This window comes from Dipodomys merriami, unplaced genomic scaffold (genome assembly GCF_024711535.1).
Source record: "Dipodomys merriami isolate MVZ:Mamm:240054 unplaced genomic scaffold, mDipMer1.0.p SCAF_42, whole genome shotgun sequence".
NCBI lineage: Eukaryota > Metazoa > Chordata > Mammalia > Rodentia > Heteromyidae > Dipodomys > Dipodomys merriami.
The window spans coordinates 13084760-13111565 of record NW_027205826.1 but is presented as its reverse complement, the minus strand read 5'-3'; the positions used below and the strand labels follow the sequence as shown (position 1 = coordinate 13111565).

General features: G+C 41.6%; 2 protein-coding genes across 4 annotated transcripts in view; one reads left to right on the top strand and one right to left on the bottom strand.

Moving 5' to 3' along the window:
• Nucleotides 1-11861, bottom strand: part of LOC138807271 (uncharacterized) — a 127321-nt gene extending 115460 nt beyond the window's left edge. The window contains exon 1 of the mRNA XM_069992832.1: nt 11416-11861. Coding sequence (XP_069848933.1) covers nt 11416-11861 — 446 coding nt within the window. The remainder of the gene's footprint in view (nt 1-11415) is intronic.
• Nucleotides 11807-26806, top strand: part of Tom1l1 (target of myb1 like 1 membrane trafficking protein) — a 42383-nt gene continuing 27383 nt past the window's right edge. For 2 of the 3 annotated variants that reach the window (XM_069993262.1, XM_069993264.1), the window contains exons 1-6: nt 11807-11917; nt 14337-14421; nt 16273-16351; nt 24198-24347; nt 24923-25045; nt 25963-26067. In XM_069993262.1, coding sequence (XP_069849363.1) covers nt 11860-11917; nt 14337-14421; nt 16273-16351; nt 24198-24347; nt 24923-25045; nt 25963-26067 — 600 coding nt within the window. In that variant the 5' untranslated portion in view covers nt 11807-11859. Of the gene's footprint in view, nt 11918-14175; nt 14260-14336; nt 14422-16272; nt 16352-24197; nt 24348-24922; nt 25046-25962; nt 26068-26806 lie in introns of those variants that run through there. The other variant, XM_069993263.1, reaches the window with a different exon arrangement.

The following is a 26806-nucleotide window of genomic DNA, read 5'->3' as shown; positions in this document are numbered from 1 at the left end:
AGTCTATAGCAACATGTTAGTACAGTGGTCCTCCACACTGAAACCAATTGGGAGCAAATGGATGTGACTTCCTGTGCAAGCTTTGGTAAGGTCGCAGTACTCGGTGCTTCCTTATATTTGCAAATGATAGGTATGTTATAATACCGTTCGGTCTGTAACAGAATGATTAGAGCAGCAATGTCTATTTTTGCCTGCTTTCAAAAGGGAATACCTAAGGGATTTGCATCACTAACTTCAATGTATTCTGAGATCTGTAAGCAAGATATTCCAAAAGCAGAGTGCCATCTGATGTGTGGCAGTCGGATAAACAGCTATTTATTTCTTAATAATAGAAAGGAGTCAGAGAAGTAAAATGTTGCTCAGCCTAGCTGTGAAAGGAGATATATTAACAAATCCAAGAATTCTCTTCTTCAATGACAAAATGTGTTTCCGCCCTGAATAGCTACAAAATTGCACCTTCTTTTCCATACTGTGCAAGAAAGGGACAAAAAAAATGTCTTCCCCAATCTAAGTTATTTAAAGATTAGCAGCCAGAAAGAGGGACCATAAGACATTGTCAGAGATGACAAGGCTTGAATTAACATCCAAGGACTGCTAAAAGTAATGTGGAGGACTCATCCGTGGCCAGGGATAACTGGACGTACAAGTGTATCGATTAATAATGTGACCTTCCTTTAAATCTATTCCCAGGTATCCCCAAATCCTTCACAGTACTCAGGTGAGAAATACTAATAGGTTTTCACCCAGAGTCTCCATAGAAGCAACAACTGGAATAAACTAGAGTTGTCATCAGTTTTCACCATATGGAGTTCTAATGCCTCAGTGAGCAGCACTAGGGGCCCAGAGGGGAGATAGGGTCATGCTTATTCCTCATCATACATCCTCAGAGAAAAGATCTGTATGTTCCCAAAGGGAAAACTACTTAGCCTTATTCAACCCATTCAAAGACTAGACAAAAGTATAACATGAATGATGAACAGGGACATTGCTTAACAGCCAATATTGGGTGATGAATAATTTATAAACAACTCTGGTTCCCAACCTACAGGCAGGGAACAGTCTTCTAGGTCCTCAGAAAATGATCGTCACAGAAGTTACCTTTGATCCTGAGACATCAGATATACAGTATGATAGAAATCCAACAGGAAGACAGGAATGCTAGAGTGAAGTTGGAATGTGGTTTTAAAATGGTGTGATTCCCCTCTGGACATAAAATACCCAAGACCTTCTCTAATATCAGAACTTCAGGATTGTAAATTTAACAAAACTTCTACAATGATCTAGTCTTAATATTATTTACCCATAACTCCACCTTGTATTTGGATGTCATTTTTATAACTGTTCGGTTTTCTGTACTAATAATTTTTGATCAGCTGTAGCAGATCATAACAGCCATTGTTCCATCAATCTATCTGGCTACAAGAGGGATACCAACTAGGATACCAGGTATGACAACACACAACTGTAATCCTAGCTACTCTCAACGTGGAGGTAGGAGAATCCTAAGATTTGGCCAGCCCAGATAAAAGTAGTGAGACCAGACCTCATCAAATTTAAAATGGCTAGAAATATGGGTCAAATGTTTCCACCACTTGAGTATTATTATTAGCTGTTATAGGTAAGGTCCTGAGTACAGCCCTCAGAACCAAAAGGAAAAATAAATTACATCAACTGGTACAAAGGACCTCACCACAAGGCTCTCCCAGGGCTTGTTGAGTACCTTGAGACTGGCTAATAAATTTACTGTCTTTATTTTGGGTGCCTTCTCCTAGTGCAATCGTTTACATTGTGGGGTTAAAGGATTTAGAACAGGGGTTTGCAAAGTTGGCTTTACAGGCCCACTATTTTTGTGTATTCGTTCATTCCTTGTGTTATCTGTAACTGCTTTCTTGCTACAATGGCTGGCGGAATTGAGTAGCTGCCAATAAAGCTTGAAACACTATCTGGCCTCTTATAGAATGTCTGTTGATCGCTGACTGACAGCAGCTAATGTTCAGGGGAAAGGCCTACACTGTAAAAGGACCATGGGAGGGTTTACTTAGGGTACAGGAGTCTGGCAAGTTTTCTGGGGCTAGAGGCCATGGGTAAGCTCCTGAGTTGTCATGAAGATCTCTGGGCCTATATGCACACTAGAAGGGCTAAGTATGCCCACATTCAAGTACAGAGGACTCACTCTCGTTGTAGACAAAATATAAATTAATTCACTTAAAAGTGATATTGATCCCATACTATCTCTTTCATAATTTTTTTTCTCCATGAATGAATGCACTTCTAATTATATGAGGAACCCCTGATATAGTAATATCAAAGCAGTATTTGATCTAACCAGCACTCCTATTCAGTTCTGGAATGCAATCAATATTGTTGTGGTAATGTGTTTGTAAAGAACAAAGTAGGAAACTTAAATCATAATACAGGGCTAAGACCAATATCAAATATCATTTCTGTACTACTTCCATCTTGGCTGCTGGAAAGTTCACTGATCTTTTTATGTTGAAAAAAAGCCAAATGAAGCAATATCTTGTGACCATTAGGTTGTTCAACAGGAGTGAATCTCCTGTTCATTAACCCAAGAAACGAACTCCCCACTAGATTACAAGTTATACCTTAGTGGATTGTGAAGACATAGAATGCAGAAACTCATCTATTTGGTTCCTCCATGCCACTGATTCCTACATCTGGGGGTTTCAGGTGTTTGTAACATGAATGAGTGAATGTCACCATATGTTCTCAGAACTCAGTTTGCAAAGCTGACAAAGAAGCACCCTAAAGATAATTTAAGCATATATCAGCAGCTACTGTCACTGCTACAGAACTGGGAAAGCACTTTAAAATCCATGCTGTATAAGAGTGAGGTACAGAGCGTGTGGGATCCAGATTTTGTGGAGCTCTCTTCTCTTGGTTTTTGCACCATCTGCCCAGGATTGCACTAACAGACCTGGCATCAGCCCTATGCTTCCCAAATCTAATTCTAGAACTCAACCCTCCTTGTGAAGTTGGTTCCTACCCTACTATGTTTAACCACCTATTCACACGGAGAATGGAATTCAGTTATCTATTAAACATGCTCCCTCAGTAGTTTAGGAGTTCCTATGATAAAATGCACTGCAGTGGGATAAAATGGCCAACTAAAGATATAAAACTTAAGGTGCTGTCTTTTTATCTCCAGGTTACCTACAAGGATTGATCATAACACCCTTTCTTGTTATATCCACCTTCAACCTTAGCTTTTTCCTAATGGTTTTGCCTAACCAGGGAGGCTTTAAGTATATTTCAAAGTTTACACAACTATAGGCATGTATTTGTCATCCACAGATTCAAATCCCAGATATAACCTTGGAATGATCTCTTCCTGCATCTCCCCATTGGATGGTACCCATCACCTTCCCACACAGGGAGCTGTCCCTGCACTCCCTACCTGCTATGTAAGTCACAGTAGTTTTCATGCTAATGTGGGATGCTCAGGAAGGAAAAGCAGAACCTCTCCTTGAGCACCCTGGAAAACATAACCAGCAGGCTTTCTGGAGGCTTCTCCCGTTCTGGTGAGTCATTCTATCAGCATGGCTTGCCTGGTTAGGTTTTTAGAAGAAACATTTTAAAAGTTAAACAAGGCTGCCCTCTCATGGTTAAAAACCAATTACCTGTACAAATCAAAAAGCTATTTATTCTCTGTGGAAATCTGAGCAATAATTGAGGCTGATAATTTTAAGATATATCACAGGTGAAAATATATAAAAAGATCCATCCCAGGTGACTTTTAAGATACAATGACAAGCCAGGCTCTGGTGGCTCACACCTGTAATCCTACCTACTCTGGAGTCTGAGATCTGTGAGTCATGATTTGAAACCCGCCCTGGAAGATAAATCTAAGAGACTCCTATTTCCAATTATCCAGCATAAAGCTGGAAGAGGAAGTGGAGATCAAATGTTAAGAGTTGTTGCTTTGTATGTCCTTCCCCCACGATATAACCCCTGTTTTCACTGTATTTGATGTTGGTATACTTTGTGGAGGGGAAGGGAAGAAACAAATCGTTTAAATAGGGATACAGGTGGACCCATTGCAACAATGAAATGTACAAGACATTATATCGAGATACGAACTTTATAACTTTGGCTGGGGGGAGGGAAGGGAAGGGATGGGAAGGGGAAACAAAGGAGGAGGCTACAATGCTTGATAAGAAATGTACTCATTACCTTGCCCATGTAATTGTAACCCCTCTGTATGGTATTTTCACACACACACACACACACACACACACACACACACACACAGAAAAGAGTTCCAGCCTTAAGTGGAAAAGCTAAGCAAGAGCACAAGGCCCTGATTTCAAGCCCCAGTACCAAGTACAAACACAAAAAACCTGCAAGTAGCAAGAAGAAGCCCCCCAAAACAGCCCAAGAATCAACCCCTGGATAGGGATGAAGACCACAAGGCTTTACAGCAGAAACCAAGAGGAACAAAGAAATTTCAGAAGCTACAAGCAAAAGGTTACCTGGCCACAGGTAAAATTAAGAAGTCTGACCAGAAGCTGGCTGTTCCCTTCTCTGAGATAATCACGACTAGAGTCCATTTTTCAATAATGTATTGTCTCAGAGTCTGTGAAACATTTTAAAATAAGATTTTGTATAAAATAAAAACAACTAAAATATAGGGAATAAGTAAAACAATAAGTGAAAATGATGTTCAGAATTTACAAACTTCCTTAGGTCAAATCACAACCATCATCAACTCTTCACATTACCAGTTGCAGAATTTAAATACAGATGAATTCCCCTCACACAGGGGATTAAGTTGATGGGTAATTTAGTTTAGATTTTGTTGGTTTATCCGTTAGTAATTGGTTCTGTTCATATTTAGTAAGCAAATACCTACAGAGCACTTGTAAGAAAATCTCAAAATCTCTAAGATACATTGTGCCCCCTTCCCCTCTATGTTTTCAATACTCTGATGCATCTTACACCTAATAGTGTGTTGTAGTCTCTCTCAGCCAAGTAGCTGCAGAGGAGTTGTCATTGCTGGAATGTGTACCATCTGCTTGTCATTCTTACAACCCCTTGATGCTTCATTTGGTAATCTATTTAAAGACTATTTGCAAAAAAAGAAAAAACAAGGTGAGTCCAGGCAGTAGTCTGAAAAATATTTCAAGCACATTTTATGGTAAGATCCAAATGTAAAAATAAAAAAAAAACCAACCACATTGGAACTTTCCATGGATGTCAACAACTTCAAACAAAGTATACTATGGGACATAATAATAATGCTGCACCATCAATTCCCATGATGACTCAAGAGATGACAATGGCCTAGAAAAAGACATGAACACATGAGCAACTCTGAGTCAGGCTTGAGTCTAGAGAGCTGGCTTTTGTATGAAAGAAGAAAATACTTCTAACAGTTAATGCTATGAAGACAACGAGAGGAGAGGAGGGTAAAGAGGCTATGACTCTCCATCGTGAAAAGAATGAAAAATCCAGGAGAGTGAATATCACATCACCAGAGAGAAGAGGAGAAATGCATTCAGGGTATGAGCAGAGATCAATAGTGACTGTGGTAATAGAAGGGACAGGAAGAGAAGGCAAGAGATCGGTCATCATTGACTTGATGGACCCTTCCTTTTAAAAGGCATTACATTGCTAGAATGGTGACTTATGCCAGTAATTCAAACACTTGGGAGGCTGAGACAGGAGGATTGTGAATTTAAGGTCAGTCTGGGCTATATACTGCCTAGCTTTGTAGGCAGGCAGGCATGATAGTACAGCTAAAGTTTATCTCATTTAGTCTTGAAAGCCACCTTTGTGAGATGTATGGAAATGAGCTCCACTGTTATAAGATTTTGAAAGAATGTTATACCTGCCTAAGATCAGCCAGTAAATGGTAGCACTGGGATTTGAACCAAGTTTGACCTCTAAATTAAATGTCTGCTGCCCTCATCCACTGCATCTTTTAAGACTTTTCCTGCTGAACAAATCTCCAGGCAGGATCCCAGTGGGCTCGCCCTAACGCCCTCCACGAAATCTAACCACTCTCAGGTTTTTCATATATTCTCTAACAGGACTTTTAGGTCACCTGGTACACTAGAAGGAAAAACAATAATAATGATCAGTAATTAGTATTTGCTGAGTTCTATTACATTCCCAGAACCAATTTAAGTGTGATGCAAACACTGTCTCGTAATTTTTTTAAAACAACTCTATGAAGTTGGAGGGTTTTTGTGTTTTTTTTTAATCACCTGGGAACTCCAATTTCAATCCAGTTAATCTAATTTAGGAAACTGAGCTAGAATTCCAAAGGACTACACACAAATTAAATAACAAATCCCAAATGAGTGAACTAGTAATATTGTAGAATCCACAGAAAGCTCATTGGCTTAGGTTATGAAAATATTTATCTTTTGCTTTTCCAGATAAAACTTTGGTTTTTAAGCTTATTAGAAATCCACAGAGATGACATTTTTAACCTACCCTTTCATTTAGTACCAGATCCCAATGGACCTTCTTAATTAAAAGGATGATGAAGGAAGCCAGTGAACCATTTTCGTAGCTTAAAATTTGATGGTTAGGGTAGGATCAAGATTTTACATCAATCAACAAACTTCCAGTCGATCCTGCTACATGAAAGAAGCACTGTACAGATATTCCCAAGATGAATGGCAGAATTTTTGCTGGGGGGGTGTTGGGGAGGGAAGGTAGGTGTGTGTGTGTGTGTGTGTGTGTGGGTGTGTGTGCTGGGGGGGTTGGGGAGGGAAGGTGTGTGTGTGTGTTACAATGGAAAATAATCCAAGCTTTGGAATGAAAGAAATCTAAATTCACCTCCCCATTCTGAGTGACCTCAGACATTTAGTAGAATTCTGTATAAAGCTATTGTAAGTTTTACTGAATATGACAAACCATTTAGAGCAGTATTTGAAGTAATAAAGGATCTCTCATCTTGGATCTCTGAGTCCAACATAAATCCCATAGAAATGGAACTGTCCCGGAGGTGTTAGTGTAGAGGGAGAGGAATCCTTCCATGTGAAGGTGATAGAGAGTTATCCCAAAAGTAGAAAGAGGACAAAGTCTATTCTTGGAGCTTAATTTTCATCATCAGGAGTTGAGAAATTTTACTGCATTTAATAATACCTGAAAACAAAGCATGTATATATATATGTATATACATAAAATACAGTTGTATATATAATAATAATATCTTTGTATATACGGCTTTAAAAAATACTGGCAAGATTTCTTGCACAATTAATAGTCAATTTTAAGAAGAAATCATATGTCCTCAGATTCATGAGGAACACTTGGTTGTATTCAGGAAAACCCAAACTGTAATTCAGTTTCGTCCCTGATCAGTATTAAGACATACTACATTTAAGAATTGCTGTATTGAGTGGTGTCTGAAAGGGGAATGGGAGGGGGGGCACATACAGAAAGAGGCAAAACAGAACATAGAGAAATCCAGAACTGATTGATGTGAGAGTCAAGAGTAACTCAAGATTTTCTACTTAGGAGATTATACTGCTAGTTTATCTGAGGCTCCTCAAACATTTTGTTGCTCGTGATATACTTAAGACTAAGTACATCAGATTTCCTGATTAAAATCAATATTCTTTACAGCCATCCATATGATTTTAATGTACTGAGGACTGGAATACTTGAAAAGAAGTCTGGGTGACACAGATAATGGAAGAAGAGAATGAGTGTACTGCTCATATTGAGTTGTTCAAGTTTCCAAAAAGGTATTTAGGAGAGAATTTAGAACTAGACTTTAGGAGGAAAGGGAGCTCAAATTTTTCATTTATTTATTCATTATTCATTTATTCAAAGAATATCTCATAAGTCTGCTAAGCACCATGTGTACAGTCCAACAAACAGGTATTATTTCTTCTAGGGGCTTATATCTAGGAGTTAAAAAACAGATTTTTAAACATATAATAAAGTGTTGAGAGTTCTAAGGCAGAAATATGTATCTGATACTAGAAAGAAGGGCCACTTCTCATGGAAGTGACCAGAACTGTCTTCACAAAGAAGGGACAGAAGATGAACAAAGTGAAAAGCAGGAAGGAGAAAAGAAGGTTGTGAGGGCATGTGGAAGCTTTTATAGAACAGAGAAGAAAGTGGACCAGGACTGGAAATGAGCAGAGGAAAAAAAAATGGGATGAGCTGGGGCCCCATGGCTCACACCTGAATTCCTAGCTACTCAGGAGGCTGAAATCTGAGGATCTTTTATGGTTTGAAGTCAGCCTAGGCTGGAAAGTCCATGAGACTCTCATCTCCAATAAACTCTCCCCCCAAAAAACAGAAATGGAGCTGTGGTTAAAGTGGTCAAGAGCAGAAAGCCTTGATCAGAAAGAAGCTCAGGACCACCCGGGCCCTGAGTTCAAGCCCCAGGACCAGCATAAAAATGAATAAATAAATAAAAATATAAAACCCATGTAGGATAAAGTAATGGCTAGAAGGAAAGGAAGAGTAGTATAGAGTCCAGGTAAGTCAAACAGATTTAGCCTGGTTGTCACATTTGCTGATCACATACCAACAGAAATTAGTTTTCTTATCAGAGAGTCAGGGGAGAGACAATTGGTAGCAACAGTCAGAATTAGACCCAGAAAGGGAAAGAGAAAAAGAAGGCTAGAGAAAATACTATGGAGAGTGTAAGGGAGCATATTTAAAGGTTAAACAATTTTCCAAATAAGGAATAGAGGAATGCATGCTAGCCATGGAAGAAGTTGGCTCCAAGTTCTAGTCTGGAGCCCAGTCACTTACTCCTATGATGTCCTTTTTTCCCCTCTATAAAATGGTGGGAATCGAGATTATACATGATTTTTGAAGTCACATCCAGCTCTGACAATCTAGACATTTTAGTAGTTAAAAAACAGAATCAAATGACAGGACAGAAATTATTAACAGATTAATTGTTGTGGCAGATTGCCTTCCTCTTCAATACATATGTGCTAACCATATTTTCTTAACCTCATTCTCTAAGCACCTCCCTGTAGAATTCACTTCTTTTAATATATGAGCAATTCAAAGCACTAGCTAGTATCTTGGGCTCCTCTACTCACCAGAGTTTAATGCCCAGGGTTAAAGTTCACATGTTTTACAATCAGTCTTTAGTAGTAATGCGATTGGGAAAAATTAATAACTTTGGTTTTTTTTTCTTATCTGTGAAATAATAATGGATCTGGTCTCATAAAGTTATAGATTCAGTAATACATGTAAGTATATTTAAGACACTTTCAACACAGAAAGTATATATTCTTGAACAAATACAAGGAGGGGGGAAGCAAAACCTTTTGCCAGCAAAGTATATCCCTGCCTTTTCCTGAATTCTTCTGTCTCCCTGTCATCAAACAGATCCTTTAGAAGTAAGCTGTCACATTCAATGAACAAATTCAGCTTATGGCAGTAATTTAGGCTTTTAGAATTAGACAACAATGATTCAAATTTCAGCCAAGCCATTTATTAGCTTTATCTTTTTAAGTCTTAGATTATGTATCTGTAAAAAACAAACATGGTAACATGACCTATCTCCCAAGACTGTAAAGTCTAAATTAAATAGATTTTATGTTCCAGACACTAAGCCCATATTAAAACCAGTGATATTTTCTTTGTTTACACAAACCATCATGACTTCCACAGAAAGTAAGACTTAATGTGTTCTTGGAACTGAAAGTGTAGTAGGATCTTGCCCTTGTCAGTGAGACATTTTACCTTTGTTCTTTCTAGGATTCTGAACACCCTCAAGCACATCGGGAGAAAAGAAAAAAAATCTACAAGGCATAGCTGACCTCGAACAGAGGTAGCACTCACTCATCAACCTAGCTTCTCCTTCACCCAGATGTTGTGATGTGAATGCACTCTTTGCTGCTATTGCTCTTATTTTCTGTGTCTCAACTAGGCATGGGAGGAAATCCAACCAAGGAACATGAGAAACTAAACCACCTCCTACACAGAAGCAACAGAATTATGTAAAGAATCTATGCAGACACTTTATCCCTTCCTTTGCTTAGTTTTTATTCTGGTACTGATACCAATACCAGCCTCATCTAAGACTGACTTTCTCTTGAGAATAGGGAGCAGACAAGGCAAAATATCTTGCTAGGGGCTAGAACATGAAATACAGATTAGGCTAGTCATGTCACAAAGGTGGTTCTCACCAGTGCCAGAAAGAGCTAGGGAGATAACCAGAGAGTATTATAAATGGCCCCATCTAAAACAGCTAGTCACCCCGATAATCGTAGTCACTGGAAGGCCCACCTCATTATGAGAAATACAATCACAAGGAGATACTTCATTCTAAATTTTTAGAATACCTATGTTAACTCACTTATATTAGGGGGGAAAATGTAGCCAGGTGCTGGTGGTTCTTAGCTACTCAGAAAACTGGGATCTAAGGATCACGATTAGAGGCCAGCTGGGAGGGAAAAATCGCTGAGAGTATTATCTTTGGTTAACTGGCCAAAAGCCAGAAGTGGATGTGTGTCTCAGGTGGTTGAGTGCCTGCCCCTCCCCCCACCCTTGAGTGAAAACAGTCAAGTGAGAGAGAGCACTAGGCAGAGTTCGAGACCCAGCATCAGCACATGGAAAACAACAGAATGAGAGTTAAGTGAAAAGTTAGTCCATGGAGCGCACCGCAATTGGCTTTGGCTAGTATATTAAAATGTTAGAGCCAAGGTCCCCTGCCTTTCTCCAGTCGCCATTTCCAGGGTGCTGGAAAAACAGATTTGTGGAACTGAGTCTGGGTTGACAGCCAGATGCAAGATCTACAGACAGAAGAGGTGTCTATCACATGGCTAATTAGCTTTGCCTGGCTATACTCTCCCCTCTCTCCCCCTCTCTCTAACTAGTTCCTCACAGGAGATTGTAAACATCAAACGTCACTCTGCTGGTGTTAATTGAATGCAAAGGAAAAGGCGATACATTCTGGTTCAGAGAGGGGGGTGGGGGTAGCTGGAGAGGGGTCGGGCTTCTCAAATGCAGATTGGCATTCCAAAGCAGCTCTACAGCCAACCCATTTCCTGCCAAAGCAACCAGGATAAATCCCTCTTCACTTTCGCACAAAGAGGCTGGAAAGCCGGGCTCCTAGGAGATGTGGTTAGAAATGGAGAGCTTGTGTGTGTGGCCGGCTCCCTGTTGTCCCTCCAGGAAATGGGAGAAAGACAAAAAGGCTGCTGGGGCCGGCGAGCCCCCCACCCCACCCCCCTCCATCTCCCCACACTTTTTCAAGCCAAGCGCTCCTCCTCCACCTGCAGCGACCGTCTAAAAGGCAGAGCACAGACGGTCCCAACTTGGGAGTCCGGGGGTGACGATGGGCGTGGGGCACGCACTTCGCTGTGGTTCATTCTGCTGCAGGTGCCTGACCTAGCGGTCCTTCCTTGAATTCTGACCGCGACTCCGAGGTTTGTGTTAGAATAACCTCATCCTACCTACCTGGTCTCCCAAGCACAGCAAAGGGGACGCGAAGGATATCCAATCCCCAAGCTGGGGCTGCTGGGTCGCCCCACTTCTTTAAAAGGGAGGAGGTGGCAAGAAGCCCCCCACCTGGGGCTGGGTGCTGGGCAGCACCGCGGCCTCCTACGGAGGGGGACCCACCTGGAGCCCTGGCCACGCCCCTGGGCGCGGGCGCGGCAGGTGCACCGGCCACGCCCACATGCCGGGCCACGCCCACATACAGGCCACGCCCGCATACAGGCCACGCCCCCGGCTCCCCGCCTCCCGGTCCCTGCCCGCCGGCGCCAGCGGAGCGCTCCAGCCCAGAGGAGGAGGAGCCGGGAAGGGGGTGGGGACAGGGGGGCACGGAGCGAGCGGGGTGGAGCCGGGAGTCGCCGGGCGGCGGAGGCGGATTTCCTGGGCCGCCGAGTCTCTGGAGCGACCATGGCGTTTGGGAAGAGTCACCGGGATCCCTACGCGACCTCCGTGGGCCACCTGATAGGTAAGGAGGGGGGGCGGGACCGACATCCGGACAGACAGACCTCGGGGACCGCGGAGCCCTTTCCACCCCCTGTCTTCCACCCCCCGCCCTCCTCCACCGGGCTCGGTGCTGGGCCCCCCGGAGGACCGGCGGAGCTGGACCCAGAGGGCAGCGCTCCCCTCCCCCACCCCTCCCCTCCCCCACCCCTCCCCTCCCCCACCCCTCCCCTCCCCCTCCCCCCGCAGCCCTCTCCTCCCCCTCCCCCGCAGCCCTCCCCCCTCCCCCCCAGCCCTCTCCTCCCCCCTCCCCCGCAGCTCTCCCCGGCACCCCGTGCGTTTCTTTCCGACCCTCCCATCCTGAGCTCCCCCCACTCCCCAGCCAATGCACGTCCCCCGTGGATGCCAGACAGGTGAGCCACAGCGCCCGGGCCAGGCGATCTGCATGCACCTTTACCACGCGAGCCAGAAACTTCTTGGCCCAGAGAAGGTCCTTTGCTGCCGAAGTGCTGTTCTCTCTCAAGGCACCGTGTGTGATGCCTGTTTCACTCACGGGGGTGAAAGAAGAGACTTAGGGAGGTGAATTGATGTGGCTTCCCTGGAGGAGCAGGTCCCTTCAAACCGATCTTAGCTCGTGCAACCCCCTGGGTTTACCTTTCTGGGTAAACAGAGACTTGGAAACGTGTTTTTATTGTTGCTGGGTCTTGTTTTATTTGGGGGGGGCATGGAAGTGGAGGAAAGAGGGATTGGGGAGCCCACGTTGGAGACCGCCGGGGACGCTCAGGTTTCCTTCAGGTGCATCTACCTTCCCAAGCCTGGGTTCTGAATCACTAAGGTGGAAGCAGAAACTGGTGATTGGACTCTCAACCAGTCCCCAGCTTCCTTCTCCTCTCTGCCTCCCCTTCCCTCCCCCCCCCCCCCATTCCTTCCCCTGGGGTTGGGGTGTGGCATTATCTGTCAAGAATCTTAGTGCGGTGATGCAATCCTGAGAACCTACTAGTTGTTGGTTAGAAGCTCCAGGTCGGGGATCAAGTTGACTGCTGGGTGATCCCTTATGCCCCACTGCGCGTGAGTTTTCACGCCTTTAGGAGATTAGGAGAAGAGCTACCCTTGAGGGGTATTCTGATAGACAGTGGGTATTAGAAATGAGCCCTGGGCAAACATAGATTCAGACCCAGTACAGATTCTGTTGTCTCTTCAAAGACAACAGAAACTGTAGCAGGTCTGGTTAATTCCTTAGCTGGGTAAACATTAACTGCCAGCTGTGTATACCTGGTTTGGACCTGGACCGGACCTGAATCTCAGACCTCGAGTAAGTCACTTATAGGACCATTGGACACACTTTGTGGTAGTTACTAGAGGACACCTTGAAAATACAAGAGAAATGCCTAATGCACACAACTTATGGAAAAGCAAGTGAAAAACTCTTGCTCTGGCTTTTGAAGGGTGAGTAGGAGTATTCAAATAGTCTCTATTCCAAGGTGGGAAGAAAGCTAAACTCTTGGGGTTCACTCAGTCATGCCAGTTATTATTATTTCTTCTTCGTATCCGGTGTTTTTTAAATTGTTTTGCTTCCTTGCTCTCCAGGTGTTTATGTGATGGTGCTTAGTGATCTTTCTAAGAAGATAGTAATTCATTTCCATCATACTTGCTAGGAAAGTGACTGCCACTTGAGCCACAACCCCTCAGACCCCCTTTTTTGCTGTAGCTATTGTTCAGATTGGGTCTCCTGCTTTTTTGATGAGATGGGCTTCAAGCTATGATTCTTATCTCTGCCTTGAGTAACTGAGTACACAGCACCATCTCTAGCCCCAGTATTTTGTGCTCTTGAAGATGTCTGGAGAGAACATACCTATTCCAGGTACAGGAACTGCCTTGGTTAGTATAGGTAACCAGAAGTAATTTTACTTAGTAATTCTGAGTGCTCACCCTTCCCTCCTTTCTTCCCTATAAACAAATGAAATAGTTGGTGTCAAACAACCTCAATTTGAATGCAAGTCCTTCTTCCTACTTCCTGTACAACTGGAGTCCTTACCTTAATCTTTCTGAATTTCTGTTATATTATCTCCAATAGTGTGTTAAATCAATTGCATAAAATGCTAAGCACTGTGCTTTTCACCCTGTAGGTGACTGACTGCTCAATAAGCAACAGTCCAGTTCTGGAGTTGATTTTCTCTGAAAGACTGGCAGATGGAGATTTTAGCAGTTCTGGTCCTGAAACCAGGTGTTGGACGAGTAGTCTTTATTAATAAGTCATTCATTACTGTTGCCACAGCAATACTCTGAACTTGACTCTGATTGATTCCTGAATTACTGGGAAATGTTCAGGAAAGAAAAAAGAAAGAAAGAAAGTCACTCTGCCCTTTGGTAATCTAAACAAAATGATACTGGTATACCCTAAGGCTGATTATCTCAGGAGAACTGACATTTCGTATGCTTTGCAGAAAAGGCTACATTTGCTGGAGTTCAGACTGAAGACTGGGGCCAGTTCATGCACATCTGTGACATAATTAATGCCACCCAGGACGGGTAAGTTCAGGTAGAGGTCAAACCATTGTCCCTGGGAAGGAGCATCAGAACTGTGACATGTTTTCCCGGGTCCACACTGTTGGAGTTCTTGTGGGAACAGTATTTTCCTCATTCCTCAACACCCATTACCTTGAGAAGAAATCAGAGGCCTCTTCTTCGGTTCCGCACTTGGAGTATCTAAGACTATTATAATTTGTTTCCTCTTTGCCTTTTCCTTCATAATTTTAACTGGAGTTCAAATTCCTTGTTTTTGAAAAGATAAAGAAAAAAAACCTATTTTTTAAAAAGAGATAGATTGTTTCCCCTTTTAGGAACTTTTCCGGCCCTGCTCTGATTGCCAGTGTTTTATGTAACTGGAAAATATGATAGAGGAGCTAGTTGACTTCTGGTGTTAACCAGTCTGTGGGCAGCCCTTGCAATTATCCGGAAACAATCTAGCAGTCTTTATTCTGCTTTTTTTTTTTTTCCCCCCTAATGCCAGCTCACTTATGTTTGTTTTATGCTCTTAAATGCTTTGCTGCCTTTGTGTTTTTATTTGCAGTACTTGGGGATTGAAGTCAAGCTTGCTAGCAAGCATTCTGTCACTTGAGCCAGTCTTTTGCTTTTAGTTTATTTTTCAGATAAAGTCTTACAGCAATTTTGTTAGGGTATTCCCCAGACCGTGTTCCTCTGCTATCTCCACCTCCTGAGTAGCTGAGAATAGAGTTGTGCACCTCCATGCCTGGCCAATCTGTTGTCTTTTGATACAGTTTTGAAACTAAAAAAAAAAATAAATAAATTTTTTACCATTCCTAACAGTTGAACTCAAGGTCTGGGCACTGGCCTTTGCTCAAGGCCAGCACTCTACCACTTTGAGCCACAGTATCACTTCCAGTTTTTTTGGTGATTAATTGGAGATGAGACTAATGGACTTTCCTGTCCTGGATGGCTTCAAACCTTGATCCTTAGATCTCAGCTCTCTGAGTAGCTACGATTATAGGTGTGAGCTGCCAGCACCCGGCTCCTAAATTATTTTTTTTTTCAAAGTCATGAGCAAGGGCCTACTAGTTTAAACTTAGGTAACTATAGGTCATCATAAAGAATACAGTTCTCTTTCCTATTTGCAGTTACTTGAATAAAAATATCCTTTTCTGGAAAAACAAAACAAAACAAAACAAGAATACAGTTCTCTTGATTTTTCCTCCATATTGTAAAGTAAGAACTGACAGTCATTGCAACTTGATTATTGGTTTGTGTGTTAGTGGAAAATGTTTATGGCTAATACTTCTAAGTGTTTATAAGTTTTACCTCTGTAATCTTGAGTAAAATCCTCTGTGTATTGTTTCCCCCTATTTGCTGTTAATACCAGTTTCTTCACTGATAGTATAAAAAAGCAATCTTGTAAACTGATTTTTGATCCTCTGCTTGCTATTCTTTCTTTGCAACATAAAGTTGTGGCACATCAGAAACAGACCTAGTTTGTTGTAATTCCTTTTACAGCCCCCCCTGCCTACAGGGTAACTCAGAAAAGTACTAGTAGTCTTAGTGTAGTGTGACCAACTTCATCATTTTGGGGATTGCCATTCCTGCACAGTTCTGAGCACTGTTGGAGTGAAGTGGATCTGAGCACGTGTCCTGGATGAGCGGTGCTTTCAAGCAAATACTCTTATGTAGACATTTTACTTGATTCTCAGCAAGGGGCAGGTGGTGTTTTGTGCCTATCTTCATTAGGAAATAGAGAAGGGAGGAGTGAAGAGACCCACCTTGCTTGACACAGTAGAGCCAAGGTCTTGCTTTCCTCTGTTCTTTGGGTCATACAGATGCTTTTTAGAGATACTGCTTGGGGTGATGTCAGTGTATTTCTTGCTACAGGCCAAAAGATGCCGTGAAAGCTTTGAAGAAAAGGATCTCCAGAAACTATAACCATAAGGAAATCCAACTCACCTTGTCAGTAAGTACTTTAATATTACAACTAGACTCTATGATTTTTCCAATAGAGACTTTTTTTTTAATCTGGGATTCAAAAGTACAAATATATGGTAGCTACTGGGTGAGCAAAGAGTTATAGACTATGTGAGTTAAGACTTTTCTCTTCATGGAGAATCAACAGAATAGAGTTCAGTTAAATATGATAGCATCTAGATTTGTAGCAAGAAAGAGTAGTCATAGAGATAATTTTTTTCTAGTCAGGTGAACTGATGGTTAAAAGTTTGTAGGTGCTGAACAGATGAAGATTCGTGTACATATATTTTAGTTATTTGTTGAAGATGGAGTGATTATAGTCTTGAAGATTTACTCTCTGTTGGCTTTCTGCTGCCTTGAACAACCCTGTGGGATCCTGAGGTATTGGCTGCCCAGGGTTTTTCACGGTAGTTCTGTCATGCGATGTAATTTTGAGAGTGTTCTTTGTTGATTGAAGTTAAGTCTCATATGCACTGTATTGTCTATGGTATGGACTTTTACTTGACATGTTCCCATTTCCCCTTCCCCCACCCTGTTTTGCACCATATGACCTCGTCAGTCACATTGGTGAGTTTTCTCTTTTTACTTTGGTATGTGTTGCAAGTCCTGCCTGCTGCCTGTGTGACCTTCTCATTTCTTCTGCATGTCTTCATTTACCTACACGTGGCCCTGGGTCTTGCATGGTTATGGCCTTGATGGACAAACATCACATGGTGTTTAAGAAGTGGGAGAATGTTTATTCAGAGCGCTGTGGGGCAGAGCTTCCAGGCTCTAGTGTCATATAGAAGGAAGTACATACCATCTTGTGTACTTGGAAATGAACTAGAAGAGAAGAAATGAATTGAATTAGTCTTCATGATTACAGTCACTTAAGGAGACCCTCCAGTTGGGATCTGAATATAGTTTTAGGGGCATTTTCCCGCTCTCACTGATTTTGAACTCTCCCTTGCCCTTAACTACGTGGCAGCCACTTTAGATAACAGAACAAAGGAAACAATGGAGAAAGGAGTAAGGTACTTCTGTGGCAATATCAGAACAGCGGACCTGCCATTAGTTTCTTTTGTTTTGCTTTTGCTCTACCTGGTATTGAACGTGATGGATAGAAATGCCTGGAATAGCTTGAGGAGATGGATGGAGTTGCAACAGTTGGAAGGGGGCATGATGAAGAGGTGACATTGATCAAGATGCATTGTACTCATACCCTGACAATGTAAAGTTGATATCCCTTTGTGTAAGTACTTAAAGATAATAAAATTAAAACAAAATAGAAATGCTTGGACCTACTTGATCCTCAGGACATCCGCAGAGATGCTTGTATTTCCATTTCACAGATGAGGAAACTCTGATTTTTGTAACTTTAAAAGGCTACTACGGCCAGGCACTGGTGGCTCACTCCAGTAATCGTAACAACACAAAAGACTGAGAATTATAGTTCAAAGCCAGTCAGGGAAGGAAAGTCTCTTGAGATTCTTATTTCCAATTAACCACCAGAAGTAGAGCTATGGCTCAAGGGGTAAAGTACTAACTTTGAGCAAAAAAAACTCAGGGTCAGCACCCAGGTCCTGAGTTCAAGTCCAGCATGCACGCACATGCGCACACACGCGTGCACACACACACACACGCACACGCACACACACACACACACACACACACACACACACACACACACACACACACAGGTTATTATGTAGTCTAGTTGAGATTTGATACCAATCCTTGAATTCTAAGTTCCATGCTCTGACTCTGTACTGCTTTGCTTGTCTAAATGAATCAAGATGCTCAGCCACTGTAATCCTAGCTACTCAGGAAGCTGAGAACTAAGGATCGAGATCTGAAGCCAGCACATGTAGGAAATTTCAGGAGACTCTTACTTCCAGTTAAACCCCCAAAAGCCAGAAGTGGAGCTGAGGCTAACTTAGAGCACAAAAGCCCAGGGACAGCAACCAGTCCCTGAGTTCAAGCTCCACCCCCACTCCCCCCCCCCCAAAGCATCAGGATTCTTAAAAATAGCAGTCTACAGTGCTTCATCTGTGCCATTAATACCCTTCTGCATGTGTGATGCAAGGCTAGGTATGCCTCAGTGCATGGGGTCAGCTGAATTGATTAAATATGTCCATGCAGTGGCCTCACCTCTTCTCTCCTAGTAGTGCCTATAAAGACTGAAGGACTCATATAAGGTTCTAGCAAGCTAGGGCATAAAGAAATGAATCCACTCTAAGGAATGACTTTCTCTAAAATGAAGTGGATCTCAAGGATGCAGAAGATGAGGAGAATTTGAGTGAGGAAGAGGATAGGAGGAGATGAATGTGTACTACTTTCTGTATTCTAGCATGGAGTATTATTGTTTGCCACCTGACTATTGTTTTCCTGTTATAATGGTTTACCTCTGTGTTTCGTCCAGCCTTCTTGACATTTTGGTGGTGCTATCTCTGTGTCTATATCATCCTCCATCAGGGTCCCTCCTCTCTGAGGATGGAGCACTTCTTTCCCTGAGCAAGTTGAAGGGGGCCAGAGTGTTTATTCTTGTCACCCTCCATTCTTCCATTCATCACCGCTAAAGTCATTACCTGCTTGCTGCTTTTCTTCTGTTAACCTTACCTCATCGCTATAGACCTTCTGCCTTGAGATTTCCATATCAGTATGTAAGAACAAGAGAGTCTAAAATCTGTGCAAAAGTAAGGAGGAGTATCGTGGGTTAGGGGTTAGAACACAACAACTTTATCCCAAGAGTTAGAGTACATTAAGGTTGTGAAAAGACTTACTTTGTCTCAACTTCTCTTTAAATGGGCCTTTGACTCTTGATGGTTTTATGCAGACTGCACTTTATAGGCATGTTTGTAAACATAGCGAGGCTAGCTGCAATGTATCATCCAAACCAGTACAGTTTTGAGAGTGAAAAGGTGTGTCATCACTAACAAAACCAAGATAACAGGAATGTACCTTAGCTCCTTGAGAAAATTCTCCTTTGACTCTTGGCATCTGTACATAAGGGTCCCCAAGTTGTGACTCTGATGGCCTATGTGATCAGACTTCAGTCCACCTAAATACCTTGCAGAGGTGTGTTCAAGGCCTGGGCGCTAAGTTCAGTATTCACGTAAGCCCCGCTGAATTATGAGGGAAACTAGGCACAGGCGAAATCACCCGGTGTCTGTCAAATGCAGTTGTACATTTTCTAACAGACTGTTTAAAAAGCTATCCTCTTGTGTGACATTTTCCTCTAATTGCTATGAAGTGATAAGAGCCTGTTCAAGCCAATTATAAATGTTATGTATATTGTTTGTCTTTTTGGATCTCCATCGACTTGTTATCTTTGATTAAGTCTTTGATGGGATCTGACTCTATCCTGATGCCCTCCTGTCAACTGATAGAACAATTTTGTCAAGAAGCCATTCATTTCTTTCGTTTTTTGCTCTTGCAGTGCTGGGCCTTTAAACCCTGGTCCTTCTAGCTGGCAGACAAGTACTCTACCATTGAGCTATACACTCAGCCCAAGAAGTCAGTACTTCTGTTTTGATTTTTAAAAAGCACTGCTACCAGGCTATAAAGCCTGCTCTGAGTCTGAGACTATAGACTTTCCTTGAATGAGTTCCATTGTGATTAATCTCAGCCAGATACTACTCTCATTGTCTAAAAGAAAGTTGTTGAACAGGTTCCTGAGAATCAGTGGATTTTAATAGACCATTATGGAACACCCACTGGATGGAGAGCTGTAGTGGTTTCAGAAGACACATAAAACATGACCGGCCCCCCGTGCTTGTCATGAGAGATGAGAAGACTCAGCTTTCTTCCAAGATTCTTTAGTAGGGTAAGGATGTTAGCATGGTTATCGGAGGTAGTCCAGGTGTAGTCTTCAACTCTGTCAAACCTGAAACCACTGTGCCTAGTGTGGAAATGTTCAGTGAGAAATGAAACTGCCAAGTAGCTCTTTTTCTTTCATCCCTCTGTGAAGAGAATACGACTATTTGTTGATCAGCACTTTTTCTCCTGAGCCACCACAGAAGCAGATGATCACAGTAGTTGCCACATGTATTGAGTTCTGAAAACAGACTTCTGCACTCAACGTTCTGTTGAGTCTTTGAAACAAACCTCTCCCTGCAACAAGCTTCTAGAGGTAAATATGTTGTCTATTTTGCAGATATCCAAGCTCAGATAAGGGGGTTTTTGTCCAGTCAAATACACTGGGAAAGTAGTGAAGTTTAGAATCACTCATTTTGGTTACTTGGTTCTGTCCCAGCTAGTAAACGGATTCTTGATTATCCTTTTTGCAAAGATAGGTTTTCTGAACACATTTGCACCAAACCATGTTTCAAAATACGTAAAACAGTCCATGTAATTTTTTTATTTTTATATTTTTTTAATTGTGAGAATACCGTACAGAGTAGTTACAAGATGACAAGTACATTTCTTATCAAGCATTGTTGCCTCCTCTTTGTCTCCCCTTCTCATCCCTTCCCATACTATCCCCCCACCCGACTATGTAAATTTTTTTTTTTTTACAGTCCCCACCATAGGTTTTATGACTAACTGGGCTGGGGGTTGAGTACTTTAGACATAATGGAGGAAGCGATGTAGAAGTAATTAAATCTGACGGTCTGGATTCCAGTGGGAAAATACAATGGGCCTGGTTGCTGATATCCAGATGTTAACGTTCTCAGAATTTCTTGTTGACAATTTGATTTTTTTTATGTGTACAATACTTCTTGAGAGTATTGTGTTCACTGTTACCAAAAAATGTTATGATGCAAGGGTCAAAACTTAGTTTGTAAAAATGTAGAATTTTACCAAGAGGTATGTTATTTGCTTCATTATGAGAGGAGCTGAGATGTAGAGACCATGTCTTTCATACAAAACAGCCAGGCAAAGATGTGTATAAACTGACATTGAGCTAGGGTACTTACTTGCCCTCTCGGTATTTGACCGACTGAAAACTTACTCATTTTAAGACATTCTCAAGCTCTAGGCCATTTGTAATTCAGCTTTTCAACGTGGTCTAACCAGCTGTATCAGTACAAATTACTTTTATTGTATCTGGGGTTTTGTTTCTGTTTTTCTTTGTTTTCACTGTTTTTTTTTTTTCTTGTGTTACACATAGCTTACGTGGACACAGCGTTGGGTTGTCTTCTGGCTCTTTTCCACATTGCTTTAAAATTATAGCTTTGTCTCCTGCTGCTTTTTTTGTATTACCATGAAAGTAATATTCAAAATATACACAGTATTGGGGAAAGTTAGGTTTCAGAACTTCTTTTCTCCACAGATGCTGATAGCTTATCTTGGTCAAGTTATGGCTTTTGTGACCTCTCTAACTAAAGATGGTGGCATAGACAGCTAATTTTGCTTTTAGATTGCTTTTAGAAATCTACTTTCTGAAATTAGGTGTTTGTGGCTCACACCTATCATCTTAGATACTCAGGAGGCTGTGATCTGAGGATCACAATTTGAAGCCACTCTAGGCAGGAAAAGTCCATGAGAATCTTATCGCTATTTAACCAACAATATGCCAAAAGTGGATCTCTGGCTCAAGTGATAGAACACCAGCCTTGAGTGAAAAAGCTAAGGGACAGCACCCTGGCCCTGAGTTCAGGCCACACTGTTGGCCAAAAAGGAAGGAAAGAAGGGAAGGAAGGAAGGAACGAACAAAGTAAAACAGTAAGTAACTAAGGAAGGAACTTCCTGTATGTAATTCTTTCATATGATCTCTTAGCCTATGTTTATTAAAAATGATTATTTGCTGGTGCCAGTGGCTCACACCTGGAATTGTGGCTATTCAGGAGACTAAGATCTGAGGATCACAGTTTGAAGCAGGCAGGAAAATCTGTGAGATTCTTTTTTTTTTTTTTTTTTGCCGGTTGTGGGGCCTGAAGCCTGAACTCTGCGCTGTGCCTCAGCTCTTCAGCTCATTTGAAGATGTCTAATGACCCCAATTACCAGCACACCCTGCTAATTTTTTCTGTCCATATTCTAGCTGTTTTAATGTTCCTTCTTCCTGGAATCTTCTCTTTTGTTCTTACCAGTGTTCTCTTGTCCTTACTTTATGTTTTGTTTTCTGTTTTCTCCAGCTGCCTTCCTTAGGTTTTTCTGGCCTGAATAATAGGTGGTCCCGTGCCCCAGCTATCCTCTCCTCTGTTTATCATCAGAATAATGATGAACCCCTCACTTTCCTGAGCTGCAGCTACGTCTGGACAGCTCTCTGCTTTCCATCTACTTGAATGTCCCCCTTTTCTTTTCCCACTGAAAGTACCTAAATTTCAGCCCATTATTTTTGCTCCTAAAATCCCCCGTAATACCATTCCATCCACTCCCAAATTTCCACTCTGGTACCCTCAGTCTGTTGCAGAGGTGAAAACACTTAACTTTCATTCACTCTTCTTCTTCCATCACACACTCTTAAATTATTCTGGTTGTGTTTTTGTTTTTTGATTTTTTGTTTTTCTCAAATCCTGTCCTGTCCTCACTTGCACAGATTACCCTACTTCAGGTCTTTTCAGTATCTGGCCTATACTAGTGGGTGACTACTAGATAGTTCTGTCATTTTGGTGTTGGTTTTTTATTGTCATTATTGCTGTTGGGTTGCTGTTTGTCCTCCAGTTCCCTTTGTAGAGTACTCCCTGAAAACCTTTTCAGGATGCTACTTTGTCTTGAAGTCTGGGTTAGGGATGTGATGGTAATAAACTAACAGAAACCACTCAGAGGATTCAAGTCCACATTCTACTTTGCCTTGTAAATGTCTGAGTAATATGGCATCCCCGCTCCTAATCCCAGTGTCCCCACTTTACCTGTATTAAAAAGCCAGAGACAAACAAGAGTGTTTATCTTCATGCTCAGAACTCACATCTTCCATATCAAATACCCAAGGTAACTAATGTGTGATGAGAAAGTTTTCTTTCTAATTCTTGGTTTCAGTCCATGATCACTTGGCTCTGTTGCTTTTCGGCTTGGACAGTGAACCCTATCATAGTGGAAATACCCACTTACTTCATGGCTGGGAAGCAGGAGAGAGAGAGAGAGACAGAGACAGAGACAGAGACAGAGAGAGGAGAGAGGGGAGTGAGGGAGAGGGAACAGTTCCCTATGAAGGCATACTCACTAAGAACTGGCTCACCCCTGTTAAAGTTGTCACCAGTAGCATCAGGCTGGAGAACAAGCCTTTAACTCCTGAACCTTTGGGAGATATTCCAGATCCACACAGTAGCCAAATGTATTGCAGCTCTATGCTCATTTCTATTTTCTTAGCCCCCTTTCAAAGCCCAGATTAGGAATAGCCTTTTCAAAAAGTCTTACAGGGACACCTGGCCCTCAATCACCATACTTGCTTATTAAGGTCTATATTTAGGCTGACTACAATTTATATGAAAACCAGGACATATTTTAGAGTAGTTACTAAAGCCAAGACAACAGGAAAACCCAAGGTCTACCATTGAGAACCTGGGACAAATGTTACCTATCTATAGAGCCCATATGTTATGCTTGTATTTCCCATTTAGCATTTGCACTATTTCCTGGTGTCATTAACAGTGCTCTTTGGGGCTTGAACTCAGTGCCTGGGTGCTGTCCCTGAGATCTTTTGCTGAAGAGCTCTACCACTTGAGCCACAGCTCCACATCTACCCTTTTGCTGGTTACATGGAGATAAGTGTCACACAGACTTTCCCATCTGGGCTGGACTTGAACCACAATCCTCAGATCTCAAGCCTTCTGAGTAGCTAGGATTATAGGCCTAAGCCGCTGGTACTGAGCTACCATACATCTGGGGAGAAAATGAGTGATCATTATTTAGCAATGTCTGCCTTAATTGAGGAGACAAGAAGTACAATGCTCAATTTTTCTGTCTTATTTTAGCTGATTGATATGTGCATGCAGAACTGTGGGCCGAATTTCCAGTCTTTGATTGTGAAGAAGGAATTTGTCAAAGATAGTCTAGTTAAGCTGCTGAATCCCAGATACAACTTGCCACTAGTCATTCAGAATAGAATCTTGAAATTCATTAAGGTAAGTCTGTTGTACACGTCATGGGATGGTAAATTTCTAAGATTATAAAGATGGTTGTCAAAAAGGAACTGGAAAGCATCTTTTTGGTTGATGTGGAATAATAATTTCTTGGCACAATGGCACCTTTTTTTCTGAAGACTTCATAGTCCTCTCATCCCTTTTTCCCTGTCAGTTCTTGTTCTATCCATAGTAATAGTACGTCTGTTTGGTAGCTATGGAAACTATATTCTAAAGTGGAGAACTGACTAGTTCAAGGCCACTTTGTCAAAGATCTACTATTAGAATCTTCCTATTACTTTTGAATTTAGTATAGGAAAAAAAAACAGAGAAAGTGAGATGGATAACACCTATATCCAGAATTTTATCAAGATAATGATGCATGAAAGTCTGATTATTTAAAATACTTTATGACATTGTTTATACCTTCTGAAAAGGAACATTTTATCCAGGATAGTCAAAGAGTAGCTTTCTCTCTCTGGGTAAGGTTCATATAATTGCATTTTTTCCATCATAAGCTTAAGAACTTTGGTTTTGCTATGGTTGTAACTCTGGAACTTTCTCTCTCTTGAACTCAGACTTGGTCACAGGGTTTTCCAGGAGGCGTGGAAGTAACTGAGGTGAAAGAAGTGTACCTGGACTTGCTGAAGAAAGGTGTCCAGTTTCCTCCCTCAGACGCAGAGGCTGAAACAAGACAGGAGGTAGGAAGCTCTCATTTAACCCATGTAAAGTAATGTTATATGTTCCTTGGGCATTCTCTTAGGATAAGGGATTGAGCAGTTTAAGAGAAAGCTGAATTTATCGGGAGGATGTCACCCTATTGTACAAAATAACAAAGGTTCATCATCAGACTTTGCTGTTAATGTCTGATATAATAAGGAAGTATGGGTGTAAATATGGTCTTCCTTTTTGTTAGGTCTCCAAATATTTTTTGACATATTAATGCTAAGAAGCATTGGTCTAAAGCCCATGCTAAGCCAGGTGCTACTCAGGAGGCTGAGATCTGAAGATTGCAGTTCAAAGCTAGTTCAGGCAGGAAAGTCCATGAGACTCTTATCTCCAGTTAACCACCAGAAAACCAGAAGTGGCACTGTGGCTCAATGTGGTAGAGAGCTAGCCTTGAGCTAAAGGACCCAGGCCCTGAGTTCAAGACCCATGACTGACCATAAATAAGTAAATAAATAAATAAATAATAAAATAAAGCCCCATGCTTAGCGCTGTCCATCCAATATTGCTGAGAAGGTCATGACCCAGGAAGCTCTTCATTGCTAGAGGAAATGCCCCACCAGCTATGATTTGAAAAGACTTTACATGAATTGACTTATAATCCAAAGAGAGAGTGGCGACAATCTCACCAGGTAGATCTGTGTGAAAAACCAAGAGTACTTTATTAAATTATAATTCAGTTAATTATATCTAACAACTTATGACTCTTAAGTCATTTGCTTAAGACTCTTACAACATATTAGACATGTCAGTACCTGATGGCTGACTGTGGGCTAATGTCCTTTATCCAGGACTTTGGCTTGACAATGCCAGAGTTAGCTGAAGGAGGAAACTAGGCTTAAGATTACTATGCTAACTCAGAGTGTAACATTTCCATGTTTCACACTGATAGACTGCTCCAATCTCATCCCATGCACCAACATCGGTCCCAACTGCTCCTGCTCTTCCATCCATAACTGCTACCAAGAACCCGACTATTTCATTAGTCCCAGAACAGGTAACAACAGTGATAACTGTATTTATTGATACTTTTTCTAAGTTCTAAGCAACATGTGTGTATGTGTGTGAGGTGTGTGTGTGTATATATATGTATGTATATGTATATACAGGTGTGTGTATACAAATGTATTACACTATAGGATATAGGTATTTCATTTTAGAGAACACTGAGCCTTAGTGACGTAATTGTTGCTCATCCCTCAGGAGAACTTTCAGTGAGTTCTGTCTGATTCTAAAGTTCACACTTTAGTTGTGCTTTGCTAGCAGGTTTGAGGACTTTGAGGAGTCTTTGGCTATGAATTGGATCTTGTGTCATTTGCCAGTTGCTTTCTCTCTACCAATAGGATTATCCATATATTATTTCAGAAAGCTGTGTAGGTGTTCACCTTATTATGTTGTTTTGTCTGTTTATCAGAGATAATTTTTTGAAGCTCATTTATGTCCTTTTATAAAACTACCATTAAAGATTAAACCTTACTTAGTGTATTAACTAATATCAACTATGTGTTTCTTACATAAAAGTTAATATGCTTAAATTCTTCTTAGAATTTAATCCAGGAAACAAAAGTAATATTTTTAATCCTTTCTCCTTTAAATTTTTTAAAAAACTTTAAAAATCCTCATCCTTTTTCCTCTTTTCCTCCTCCTCCCCTTCCTCCCCTTCTTTCCCCTCCTCCTTCTTCTCTTTCTTCTTCTTGCTCCTCCTCCTTCCTTCCTTCCTTCTTTCCTTGCTTCCT